General features: G+C 47.1%; 1 protein-coding gene across 1 annotated transcript in view; it reads left to right on the top strand.

Annotated features, from left to right (window-relative positions):
- The window catches only part of pard3ba (par-3 family cell polarity regulator beta a), a 99669-nt gene that overhangs the window by 34395 nt on the left and 52804 nt on the right, over positions 1 to 12470 (top strand). The window contains exons 6-10 of the mRNA XM_053416813.1: positions 3965 to 4051; positions 4265 to 4390; positions 5587 to 6035; positions 8027 to 8166; positions 8807 to 8935. Of these exons, the coding sequence (XP_053272788.1) occupies positions 3965 to 4051; positions 4265 to 4390; positions 5587 to 6035; positions 8027 to 8166; positions 8807 to 8935 (931 nt within the window). The remainder of the gene's footprint in view (positions 1 to 3964; positions 4052 to 4264; positions 4391 to 5586; positions 6036 to 8026; positions 8167 to 8806; positions 8936 to 12470) is intronic.

Below are 12470 nucleotides of genomic sequence, written 5' to 3'. Positions count from 1 at the left end.
ATAAGATGATGAAATTAATTGAACCTTAAAAAACACGACAGGGGATTTTGAAAGATCTAAAAATAGTTCAGTTTTCAACAGGAGCTAGTGAGCATCCATGTTTGTTGTCTATTGTGGAAAAGGCAAAGTTAAGTTTAGAAGAATCATGATTTCCTTGATTATGATCACAAATCTCTCCCATTATCAGCAGTGTATCTTGCAGCTGTCTTTCACTTGCTCTAAATTAAAAATGCATTGGAATCATTGTGAATTAGAAAGTCGACCGTTAACTAGCAGCCCCTGTATATAGCCAACGATGTTCATTATCTATTAATATATTGATTTTCATTTATTATTCAAACTGTCAGTCTAAATAAGACTCATCCTTATCAGTAAATAACACACCTTTGTATTAAATATCATGGTTTATCCAGCAACAGTTAGACATGAGGAGGTTCAGTGACACTCTCCTGCTGTGAGCGCACACGAGGGGACGGTGGAAGCTTATGACGCAATTGATGGACATCAAAGGTGTTGACCCTGGACTCTGATTGCCTGAGACAGGTTGACTTTACCTGTCACATCCCACAGAGTAACTGTGATTGGTTGTGCTGTTAAAAGCTCACGGACCCTCACGGATTTCACTCATTAGCTGGATTAACGTCCTGGAACTAATGATCATATACTGGGTCTTGATTGTTTTTAACAACTGCATTTTGGATTTAGATTTTTCTAGATCAAAAGTAATAGTTTGTGTTAAAGGCCCAATGTGTAAAGCTGCGGTAATGCTTAACGGATTGAGAACTGGCATTTCTATGCCCGGAATGAGGCGCTGAGATTTAGCTGGAGTCATCTCGTAAATGATAGGTGTCGCCGCGGGAGAAAGACACAGAACAAAAAGAGGAAATGCAAACAGAATGGTTTTTTTGACACAGGCATGTTTCCTCCAGGAGCTCGGCCTTCTTTGCCTTGACAAACAATCCACCGAGGTTTTCCCACAGTTTCCTGCAGAAAGCCTTGTCTCTACCACCAGCCTCTGCAGCCTGCCTCTAGGAGCCATCTGAGAATGTAGGGATGGACCTATTCACAGACTCTTTGTTGTGCTAGACGTGCACGCCAAGTTGGGAGTTGTGCGACCAGCTGTAACCACACCCCGGCGCCGACTGATATTATCTAGTTTCTGGCATGTTGCAGGACGGGAACAGTGAGAATAAACGATGCCTAACAATTAGCCAACTGTCGAATTCATACTCCAAAGAAATAGGTTGCCGCGTCTTCTCAGAAGGTTTGGTCCTTCACCCCCATCATAAGAAACAAGGAGCAATGTCAGGTCGAGGGACAAGAGAGAGACATAAGAGCAATTACTGAGCCTGAGGAGAGAGCAGAAGAATGTCACTTAGTGAGGACGGCTGCTACACAAGTTTATATACATTAAATATAAACACATGGTTGACATTAAAACTGTAACTGTTATTATATAAGAATCTATAAGAGACATAAATGGGAACATTACTTTAGGGCTGGAGATGGGGTTGATTTTTGTTTTTAAAATGTCAAGAAATAGTTAAATAAACATCAAGAAACTCATATTTGTTCATAATTAGTTTTCTACTAAGTCAACTGATAAATCACTACAACTATGTTGAGAGAGTTTTGTTATTTATCGAACCAGTGAGCTCAAAATCAAACTTGACCGCTTGTATCAGGAGCATCAGATAGAAATCAATTCTGTGAAAGCTACACTCACTTGTTGAGTGTGAGTGTGAGTGTGAGTGTGAGTGTGAGTGTGAGTGTGTGTGAGTGTGTGTGCGTGTGCGTGTGCGTGTGCGTGTGCGTGTGTGTGTGTGTGCAAGGGCGAATGAGGCGACTCTATGTGGGCGTGCACAGGTATCTCACCATGGCAACCTCCTCTCCACCTCTCCACCACCTCTGTTTTTGGGGCGAACCATTGGCACACACCTGGGGGACGACGGGAGTTCTATCTTCACTTCTCCCTGCTGTCAGTCACGCAGTCGCCATGACAACAGCTCACCCGTCCATCACAGCCCTTCACCTGTCACTGTCCTGCGAGCCCGTGACAAGAGTACAGATAATCCCCCCCCCCCCCCCCCCCGAAAAAACTTGTTCTTTTTCAGAAATAACTCAGGAGAGAGTTGGCGGCGCTCAGGAGAGTCGTGGCCTCGAGTGACAGATGGTGATTTTCCAGAGTTCTTACACCACAGCGGTGTCTTGACAGCGTCGTGACACAATAGAGTGCACGGCTCTCACAGATAGTTTGCCATGGTAACAGATGGCTGGCGGTTGAGGAAGCCATGGCGAGCCGGGGGGGGGGGGGGCACGTTTTTTTCGCCGCTAGTCCCGGCCACGACTTTGTGAGGCACTCCGCCGCCGCTGTAGAGGAAGGCGACCAAAAGGGGGAGCTCCATCTGTCTCGCTCCTCGTTTCCTCTTCGCTCCCAGTGGAACGAGTGTTTGTTTGTGTTGGTATCAGTGGGACGCTGAAACGGGGGAGCCGAGCTATTCTGCATATTAGCGTGCTGCGCTAACAAGCCGCCGCTGCCTGTGATGAGCTTGTTTGTGTCGCCATTTGTTTTTTTTTCTATAAATGTAAATGGGCTGAGTGTTTGTGTGTGTGTGTATTTGTATGTGCAACACACACACACACTGCGGAATATACATCATTCAGGACTAGCTGTGTGTGTGTGTGTTGATGCTGTTCTGACTTGATTGTTTTTCATCAACGAAAGTAAATTCAAAGAGTGTGTGTGTGTTGTGCACGTGTGCAATTTAGATGTAACTGTGTTCCTTAATAGATGTAAATTTGATGCATGTGTGTATCTGTGAATTCAATTTGGAGGAATGTGACCGATGGTGTTGTGAGCGTGCAATAGATGTAGCAATAACAATGCAAATTGGGCGTGTGTGTGCATAAGTGTGTGTGTACAGCATGTGTGTGTGACCCTGGGAGAGGTTAACAAGAGCAGGGTGACAGTGACAGAGGAGTGTGTTATAATGATCCCAGCCAGACCTTGGACTTGCGTACGTGAAGGAAACAAAAACACATTAAACTTCACTGCTCTTGTTCTCACACTTGTTCACTTTGTTTTCCACACACACGTCTCATCACTTTATAAAAGCCTTGAATAGAAATGGAAAGGAGAAACAATCAGCGGCTGATTGGAAATAGCGGATGGGGATAGAGAGGATTTTTCAGACGGGATTTTAAAACTGAAACTGGCCTGATTACCCTCCAGCGTGCAGCAGGTGTTAGTTTGATCCATGTCCGGGTTTATTCTTCAGCCGCCGACCACGTGAGGATCGAGACGCTCTGTCTTCACTTTAAGTGAGCTGTCATAGCCTCCATCTGCAGTCTATCGCCCATATAAGGATTGTCTTCTCCTGTGATCTTCTTCTATGCTCCCATTATGCAGGTCCCCTCTCTCTGGCCGTCCCATATCAAAAGCGTGTTGTCCTTGTTTATCTTCCGTTGAAAGCCACAGTTCAGGCCTCGGCAGAGATTATTAGAGGAGCTCATTCTACTTCATCTCTATCTGCTGCTCTATCTGTCCGTCTCCTTTATCTGCCGCTCTCTCTTCTTTTGTCCACCGGCTAGATTGGGTGGTCGAGACGCAGGTAGATAAAAGGCAAAGTAGCCACCTGTGACACACGCACACACACACACACACACACACACACACACACACACATTGTTCTGATGTTAGATATAACTACCTGAAAGCTCATTTGAATGCCTCTCTATGCAGCCTGGAGTAAAATGCAAATGCTTTTGAAAAGCTTGCACATAGAAAGCTTGTGAATGTGTGTGTGTGTGTGTGTGTGTGTGTGTGCAGCTGTGTGTTCCCACATCACTGTTTTTATGATTGTCTGCACAACTTGAATGTACCTCCTCATTTTACCGTGTCTTTAAATTTTGTCCTCGGGTGTTTATTTCTCAGTGGGTGAGTTTTTCCTGTTTATGTCGACAGCACCCTGACGAGGACGGTGGAGATTGCCGGTGACCAGGGGCCCCTGGGTATCCACGTGATCCCCTACTGCTCCTCGCTCAGTGGACGGTAAACACCCACACTCACACACACACACACACATGTGCACATATACCTAAACACTCACCTCCCACCACTTGTAATCAGTCAGACATTCATAAGGAAAAGCAGATGGCAATGTTGATTCGTAGAAATGCATCACACTCAAGTGTTGGCGTGTAATCACACACGTGTTAACCTGCATTCATATTCTCTCTCCGCTGTGTGTGTGTGTGTCGCAAGGACCCTGGGCCTTCACATTAAAGGCATCGAGGAAAAAAGCCTCTCCAAGCGAGAGAACATCTTCCGAGACGACGAGTGCATCGTCCAAATCAACGACACGCCACTCGAGGACAAGACCTTCGCACAGTAAGGACGCTGGGCGGGGGAGGAGCTGGATGCTTGTGTGTTCTAAGTTTGTGTCTCTGTCTGCGTCAAACACTAAGCTGAAGCCTTTGCAATCAATTATTGAATTGAGTCTTTAAAGATTTGTCGTTTTAGAGGCCATCAGGGGATTTTCTTGTTTTGAATATGCAAACAAAGAAGAGTTTTGGGGGGTGTAATAATCTCATGGAGGTTTAAAAGACGTAGAATGACAACATGAATCTTTTCGCCATTATTTATTCTTTAAATTAAATGTTTTTAGAATCAAGCATATCTGCCAACATACACACTAATACCAGTATATCTCTGAAAGGCTCCTGTTGGCAGATAAACAGATGAAGTGGTCAGGCTCTAATTCAAACAGATTCAAGAGGACGACTTCTGCAATCGATTTCGTCACTTTCTCGTCTTCACTCACTCTGTGGACTGGATTGATTTACGCTCCATCTGTCCACTGTGCAGCGGGAACATGAGTAATAAGTTGATATCGAAACACAGCCCTTGAAATAAGTCTTTATGCGACAGCGATGCGATTGTAAGCGAAAGCCTCAAAAGCAGGAACACAACATCTTCGCTCTTTGTTTACTTGTTTGTGTGTCTGCTCCCACTCATCCTCCACCGCCACAGCCAGATCCCTCACCTGTCACTCAAACTTGTTTCCTCCGTCAGACAAAGATAAATCTTTCCTCATTCACCGCCTGTCGTATCTCTCCACCACATCTACCCTCCTCTCTGTCTTTTAATGTTTCCATCTTTCAAGCAAACCCGTCCTCCTCCTCCTCCTCCTCCTCTTCCTCTGTCCTCACTGAACAGGTCCATTTAACTGCATCCCGCTGTGTTAACTGTGTTGTGTTGTTGTTGCGCTGCTGGTAGACTTCTGCTGTAAAGTCCTCTTCCATCTGACGTGGGACCGCTGTGTCCCACGCCAGCTGGAAGAGTCCAAATCCAAATTGAAATCGAGCTCCATTAACTGCGCACAAGCCTCATTCACTCTGCTCGTTCTCAACTTTCCAATCGTCTGCTCTCCTTCTGTGTTCTGCTTCACCTTCTCCTGCTCTTTCTCTTTTTTTTACAGTTTTGTATTGTTCCCAAAATGAATATGTCCCACTCTGAGTTTGTCTGTGACTAGAAAACACATACCCAATGCCAAATATGTAAATATTTCTATTGTCTTCTCCCAGGTCACAGGAAGTGTTCCTCCAGGCCATGGGCACGTCCACCGTGCGTCTGGAGGTCGTCCCCGTCCCCAACAAGCTGCGCTACGAGAAGAGCCTCATCGGTCAGCTCTTCACCGGCGACGCCAAAGACCTCTCCGCAAAGATAAAGAGTCCGATGCTGGTCCGCCCCAAAACAGACATGCACCCGCACCCGGAGCCCAAACCACATTCCAAACCGAACAGTAATGTAGAAGTGAGGCGGCCAGACGCACGTGCCAAGACCCCGGAGCCACCCGCGGCATACGCACCAGCAGACGAGCTCCTTTCCAGTAATGGCTCCTCTCCCACGCCTTCACTCAGGACAGAGAGCTCCTCCCCGGCATCCAGGAGCCCTGTCCCCCCCGGCCCCCCCGGCCTGGCGAACCTGAGCAGCAAGAAGGGCGGCAAGCGGCTAAAGATCGACCTGAAGAAAGGTAAACATGCAGCTGAATCCCTACTCCACCGTGTTCAGTGCTTGTATTGGCAGGAACCTCGATTCCACAGCTTCACTGCACAGACTCTGTCGCAGAAAGCCAAGATGGCAGCGCCCACATACAGGATGTTCACTGAGAGGAAGTGATGAGGCATCCTCCATCTCCATGTAGCCTACAGTTTATGGTGTAGACCAAAAAAATCGACATAGGGTCTGATTCCATTGCATTTGTCGTTTACAACAATTGTTTGTGTAGGAAAAACTGCACTTTCTCTTATTCCTCTCATGTCCTCTGTTGTCATGAATCAAAAATGATCCACATGCTCTTTTTTTTTTAGCTGCTTAGTTCTAGTTTTATCCTCCACACTTGTTTTCCCGGTGTAATAGCAGCTGACGTCCCCGGTGTCAAACGCCGGCGCCACCAGCAGTGATTGATTTGTGTAATTCCTTCTTCTCCTTCCAAGGAAACGCTCCGGATCAGTGAACACAAATGTTGTCTGCAGTGAAAATAACTTTCCTCTCTCGAACATTTTCTTCCTCCTTTATAATCTTATGGGATAACCACACGCGACATCTGCTTGTTTGGCTTTTAGCTCTTAACCCCGACTGAATCAGTCCGTCTCCCCCACCGCCGCCTTATCTCTGATCCCCTTAAAACACATCAGTGCTGGGACGATAACATGGGAATAGGTTCTTGTGACTGCGAATGGGTTCTGTTCCAGCAACCTGTGGGATTAAGGGGCAGTGAAAGGATGACAGTAATTGGGCGACACACACGTACAACCACACACACACACACACAAACACACACTAGGTCCAGGTGAGAAAGGAAGTAGATCCCCTGATGAAAGCGTAGAAGAAATTGGGCTCCACACTCTCCAGCTCAAAGCTCCATTCACAGCTTTTTTTTTTCTCCGGCACCTTTTCTTCTCCTTCTCCTCCATCCTTCTTTTGTTTGATTTATTCCCCCCCCACACTCCCTCCTCCCGCTATCCTTTCACCTGATGCAAGATCAGAGCAGAGGATATTATGGGGTTTCTAGCACCCTCTCCCTTGGCAACAGGCTCTTTTCTCTCCGTGATTGACAGGCGGTGAGGTTTAGGTGCGCTAATGTAGGGCAGGCAGAGGCTTAGCTCGGAGACCAGATAGCATCGCTCGCCGCCTTTAGTATGCCACGCCGGCTTTGCTCTCTCTACACACACACAGACACACACACACACACACACACACACACACACACACACACACACACACACACACACACACACACACACACACACACACACAGCGTGGCACATTTCACTCATGGCTTGGGGCTTGTGAGGCCGTGAAAAAGGGAGAGGTTGGAGCCTCTGGGGGTTGATGGCTCTGTGTGTGTGTGTGGGGGGGGGGCCTCAAAAATGTGCACACACGCACACTTACAAACACACACACTTGTAAATGTATACACAGATAAACGTTGGATCACACACACAAGAAAAATCTTTGTGGAAATCACGTTGCCCCCCCGGGAAGGGCGGCTCGAGAAGGGAATAATATCTCAGGTTCTTCTTTCTCTCCTTCTCTCTCTCTTTCTCTCTGCCACCCCCGCCACCCTCCTACCATCTTCTCCCTCCACCTCCCTTCATCAGCCACCGTTCGACCTGCTCACACGTGAAATTAAAGGCAGAGTCTGTCTAATCCGGCCCTCTCTCCGGGCTGCTCCGAGGCTGAGCCAGGCAACCAACCCCCCAGAGGAAAACAGGCACTTAAACAGTAGCTAATGTGGAGGACGAAACCGCAGACTGGTTTCAGATGGACGTGAGAGGAGGAGAAAGGGAAAAGTCTGCGGCGGGCAGAGAGACAGAGAGGATAAAAGTGACAGAATAAGGAGACCAGGGGGGAAATTAAATTAAAGAGAAATGAAAAAGTCATAAATTACATAATTAAGTCTGGTCCTGCAGGGGAGATTGATGTCTCTAATGCACACTGTGACGGCTTTTCTTCCTGCAGGCACGGAGGGTCTGGGCTTCACCGTGGTGACCCGGGACTCCTCGGTCCACGGGCCGGGGCCGATCCTGGTGAAGAACATCCTGTCGAGAGGTGCGGCAGTTAAAGATGGCCGCCTGCAGCCCGGAGACCGCATCCTGGAGGTAAGAGACGAACCTCAACCTGGTGATATCCCACGAAGTAGAAACACAACAGGTCGTGGGTATGATCATCATTTGAAGCTGAGTGGCACCCCTGCTGGTTGAACTGAGTAGCTGCACTTTACCAAGCAAATATCCAAATGAAATTACGTTCCTACACGTCAACCAAATTTTTAAACACATGCAAGTATAGTATGCAAATATTAGATATGGAAATATAAGGTTGGGATCGTTTGTACACCAGTGTTAAAATAAAAAAAAGTTCCTTATCGCAAATAATGACAATAGCTTCGGTTTTATTTTACTAGAACTACAAAAATGGGGAACACTGCAGTTATATATCCATAGTTTTAAATCCATAAGAACAACTTTCACCTGGATAAGCCACCTGACAGACCACAGCCGCTTTCGGTGGAACTAGTTTTTGCCAAAGAAATAGTCCCTATGGAAGTTGTGTTAAAGACAGAAATCTTTAAGACAAAAAGCATGAAAACTTTCATTTGATGTATGTGGGGGAATTTCATATGCTGATGTCGTCTGATCCTCTACTAGTGTGGATGGTAGTGGAGCACTGCCAGTGGATTATACTGTTCACTTTAATCTACTCTTGTGTGTGTGTGTGCCTGTGTGTTTGTGTGTGTAGGTGAATGGAGTCGACATGACAGGCCGTAGCCAGGAGGAACTCGTAGGCATGCTGCGCAGCACCAAGCAGGGAGAGAGCGTGTGTGTGGTGGTGGTGCGACAGGAGGACATCTTCCTGCCACGGGAACTGGTAGGAGAGCATGAACGCACAAAAACACAGCAACCATGTCCTCACCCTCCTCCTCCTCCTCCTCTTCCTCTTCCTCTTCTTCTGTCAGTCACTTCTGCCACTTTTGTTGCTCATTTCTCTTCCTATGAGGTCTCTGATTTGTCGCTTTCTCCTCCTCTTCGTGTCTTCCTCTCCCACCCCTGTTTTTTTTCCCCTGCACATGTTGTCACCTTTGATGCCCCTTTGCCCTGTAACACAACACACACACACAGGGACGAACGCACAAACACACTCAGTGCACGCTCCGGCCTTCCTGTCCTGCTCTGGTTTGTTGACACAGCGATGCCACAGGAAGTCGCACCCGCACACCGCAGCCGTCCCCTGGGAGGCGTGCGAGCACGTGCACGCTTGCTGACACGGGTGTTAAGTCATCGTTTACCTGCAGCGCCTGACGGGGTCAAAGGTCACTGTCAGGGCTGTGACTGTGACACGGGTCGACTGCGCCTCACAGAGGACGTTTCATCAACAAACACACACACACGCACACATTGGTGGCCTCTTAAAGTCCCCCGCTCCCTGAAACTGATGTGTTCACCCGTGCGCCTCTATTCTCTCGCCTCTGTGGTTATTCTGATTATTCCCTCTCCTTTACTTCAAAGAGCGGCGAGGCAGGCGCTCAGAGCTTTGTAGCGACTGATGCATATTCACACCTAGAGTTCACGCAAACACACACACACACACATAGACACACAAACTCCTAAACACGAGTCCTTGATTTAAAGAAAAAAACTAAGTTGAACACACTATGCCGTGCACACACATCACACGATCTTTAAACAGCCGAGTTACTGCTTCCGAAAATAGTTTGCCCTCATTAATGGCCCGGCAGTCGTGGCATAACAAGTGCACTTTGAAGAGCCTCTACAGTCTTCATCTAACACTTGCTTGTGTTTGTGCATTAGACGGAGACTTAAGAAAAAGAGAGAGGGGGGGTAGTGGAAGAAGGGAATGAAAAAGAGAGAGAGAGAGAGAGAGAGAGGGAGCTTTCACTCCTGTCTCCATCGTGGCTGTTGAAGTTGTTGGTGCCCCATGAGAGATCTGGCCCTTATCAGCACAGTCCTCCACCTCAAAGACGGTTTGATGTCCCCCCTAAGCGCACACACACACATTAAATACACATGCACACACACACACACTCACATACACTATTTACAGGTACACACAGGAAACTCAGGCAGCTGCTTGAGCTTCTGCGTCATTGAATTTGCATGTGCAGACCCTCCAAGAGGGAAGCTTTACGTAAATACACGGAGGGAAAAAAGAAGTTCATCATTAAAAGTGGCCAAATGTGCAAATGCAAACACACACACTCTGCAACTCCAGCAGAAAAAAAGAGATGCAGCCCCTCAATAAACACCACCCTCACTTTCCCCCCCAAAAATCGACACACTCCTCAAAACCAAGAAAAGACATCTTCCTCTATTTTTGTCGTCCCTGTTCCTCTTCCCTTCCCCCCCCCCCAAGTAGTAAATTGCCGTGAGGTGCGGCTCGGTCATACACAAAGATGTAAATGGACGGAGATGCAATAATTCGACGTGGCCATCTGCCTCCTCTGTCACCAGGAGATGTGTTTGTCTGTGTGCCTGTCGAAGTCAGTTCAGGGCGCTCATGAATATGTATTGTTTCACTGACTGGAGAAGTCTTCCTCCTTGGATCCACAGAACTCTGGTCATATTAGTTTAAATCACCATCAGATGCAAATCAGTGCTTCATTATCACAGTTTCACATCCGGTGGCTGCTGAGATTAATTGGCTGAATACAGTTTTTGGAGTTTCCCCCCCGATTAACCTCGCTGGTGCTGCTGCAAATAATGAATCTACGATATCGGCTTATTGCTCATATCAAGGTTTTAATTGGGTTTACTGTTGAAACACTTTGTCAGATTTAAGACAAATTCATGATAATAGATTAAAATCGATATCAGACGAGATATTTGGGAGCGTTTATGTCACATTTGAATGATATTCAGGTTTGTTACCTGTTGAAAGTCACTTGATCCCAGAAGATCCCTACAGGAGGTGCTGTGGTGTAGACCCCTGCCTCTGTTCTCCAGTTTAGAGCTTTGATGGTAAAAGAAGATTAAGAGTTGACATCCATGTTAGTAGCTTTGTGAGTTAGTTTTTCAGACCTTAACTCCCAAAGTAAAGTGCAAATGAAAATTTGAGTAAATCTAAAAAGCTGATTCCCAGAAAAAATGTGAACCTGTTTTCTTAGATAAAAAGTAAGACAATCATCATGAGTTCAAAACTGAGTTGGTTCAATATTAATCAGAATAATATGACTTGTGGTTATCCTCCCTACGAGTGCTGCTGGTATCTGTAGAAACAAATTGCAGAAAGGACATTAATGCTGTGATTTAGGGACGACGTGGGGTCAGAGGTCGGCGGAGCTGCAGATCAGCAGCTCCTTGAGATGATAAGAGTTCCATGTTTTGCCAAAGAACACTTCAGCAGAGTCCACATCTGCTGACTCATTATTTTGAACTCGGGTCGTGTTCACTTTATTTATTGCTGCTGCCAAACTCCGGCACTCACATGGTTCTTTCTGGAGGACCTCCTGAATGATTAGTTTCAATAGAGAAGGTAATGGTGGTTCTAGAGTGGGTTTGGTGAAAGCTCTTGGAATTAGCCTCGTTATGAGGAAACAAAGGGAAGCTGATTCTCTCGCCCGTCTCCTGTACTCGCTCGCTCTCTCTCAGTAATTAAAAAGTGATAACTTTCTAATCACACTTTCCTCTGTCAGCATTTTTTCCGTCTCCATCGCTCTGTGCTCTGATTATTCCACTGGGCCATCGTTTTGCTTCAGATTAGAGAGTTTTTTTTAGTGTGTGTGTGTTTCAGCGGGAGCGTGAGATGTGTGTGTCTGGGCGAGTGAAAGTGTGTGTGTCCGCGGTGGAATTATAAGTTGGCCAAGGACAGGATGGAGGGGTCAGTCTGCACATGGTTGACCCGACGCTGCCAGCGAGCCTAGGCCGCTTCACAGGAAGAGGGGTCGTCAGACAGAAAGCCACTTTGCTGCGTCGCCGTTACCCTCTCCTCTCTCTACTCATCCCCCCATTCTCCACAGCTCTCCCTCTCTTCCTTTCTCCTCTCGTCAAGGTGGAGTTTGCTTTTGTTTTTCTCAAATTCACTCCCGCCCTCCGCCCCCCCTCCCTTCTCACCGGATTTATCCCTCAATCAGTCATTTGACTTTCCGTTCCCCTCATTGTGAGGTAAAGGTGTAGAGCGGGGGAGGAGGCAGACATTAAGGCGATTAATTGGCAGCTCCGTCGACGCCGGCAAGTGCGGCGAGATCTCATCTTAATTGAATGTCGCTCTCACCACTAATCTCACCGCTTTGAAACCCCCCATTTAAAAATCCTCAGCGACAAAAGGCTCTGTGTGTAATCGCTGTGTATCAACCCCCCCCCTCCTCGCCACCCACCCCCGGGTAAGAAAAAGCTCCCTTTTGTCTCCTCACTCTGCCGTTGAAGAGGGTGGTCTGTCTCGCGGCTAA

Source organism: Pleuronectes platessa, chromosome 24 (assembly GCF_947347685.1).
Source record: "Pleuronectes platessa chromosome 24, fPlePla1.1, whole genome shotgun sequence".
NCBI lineage: Eukaryota > Metazoa > Chordata > Actinopteri > Pleuronectiformes > Pleuronectidae > Pleuronectes > Pleuronectes platessa.
The sequence above is the reverse complement of the archived record's forward strand: the minus strand, read 5'-3'. Positions and strand labels throughout refer to the sequence as shown.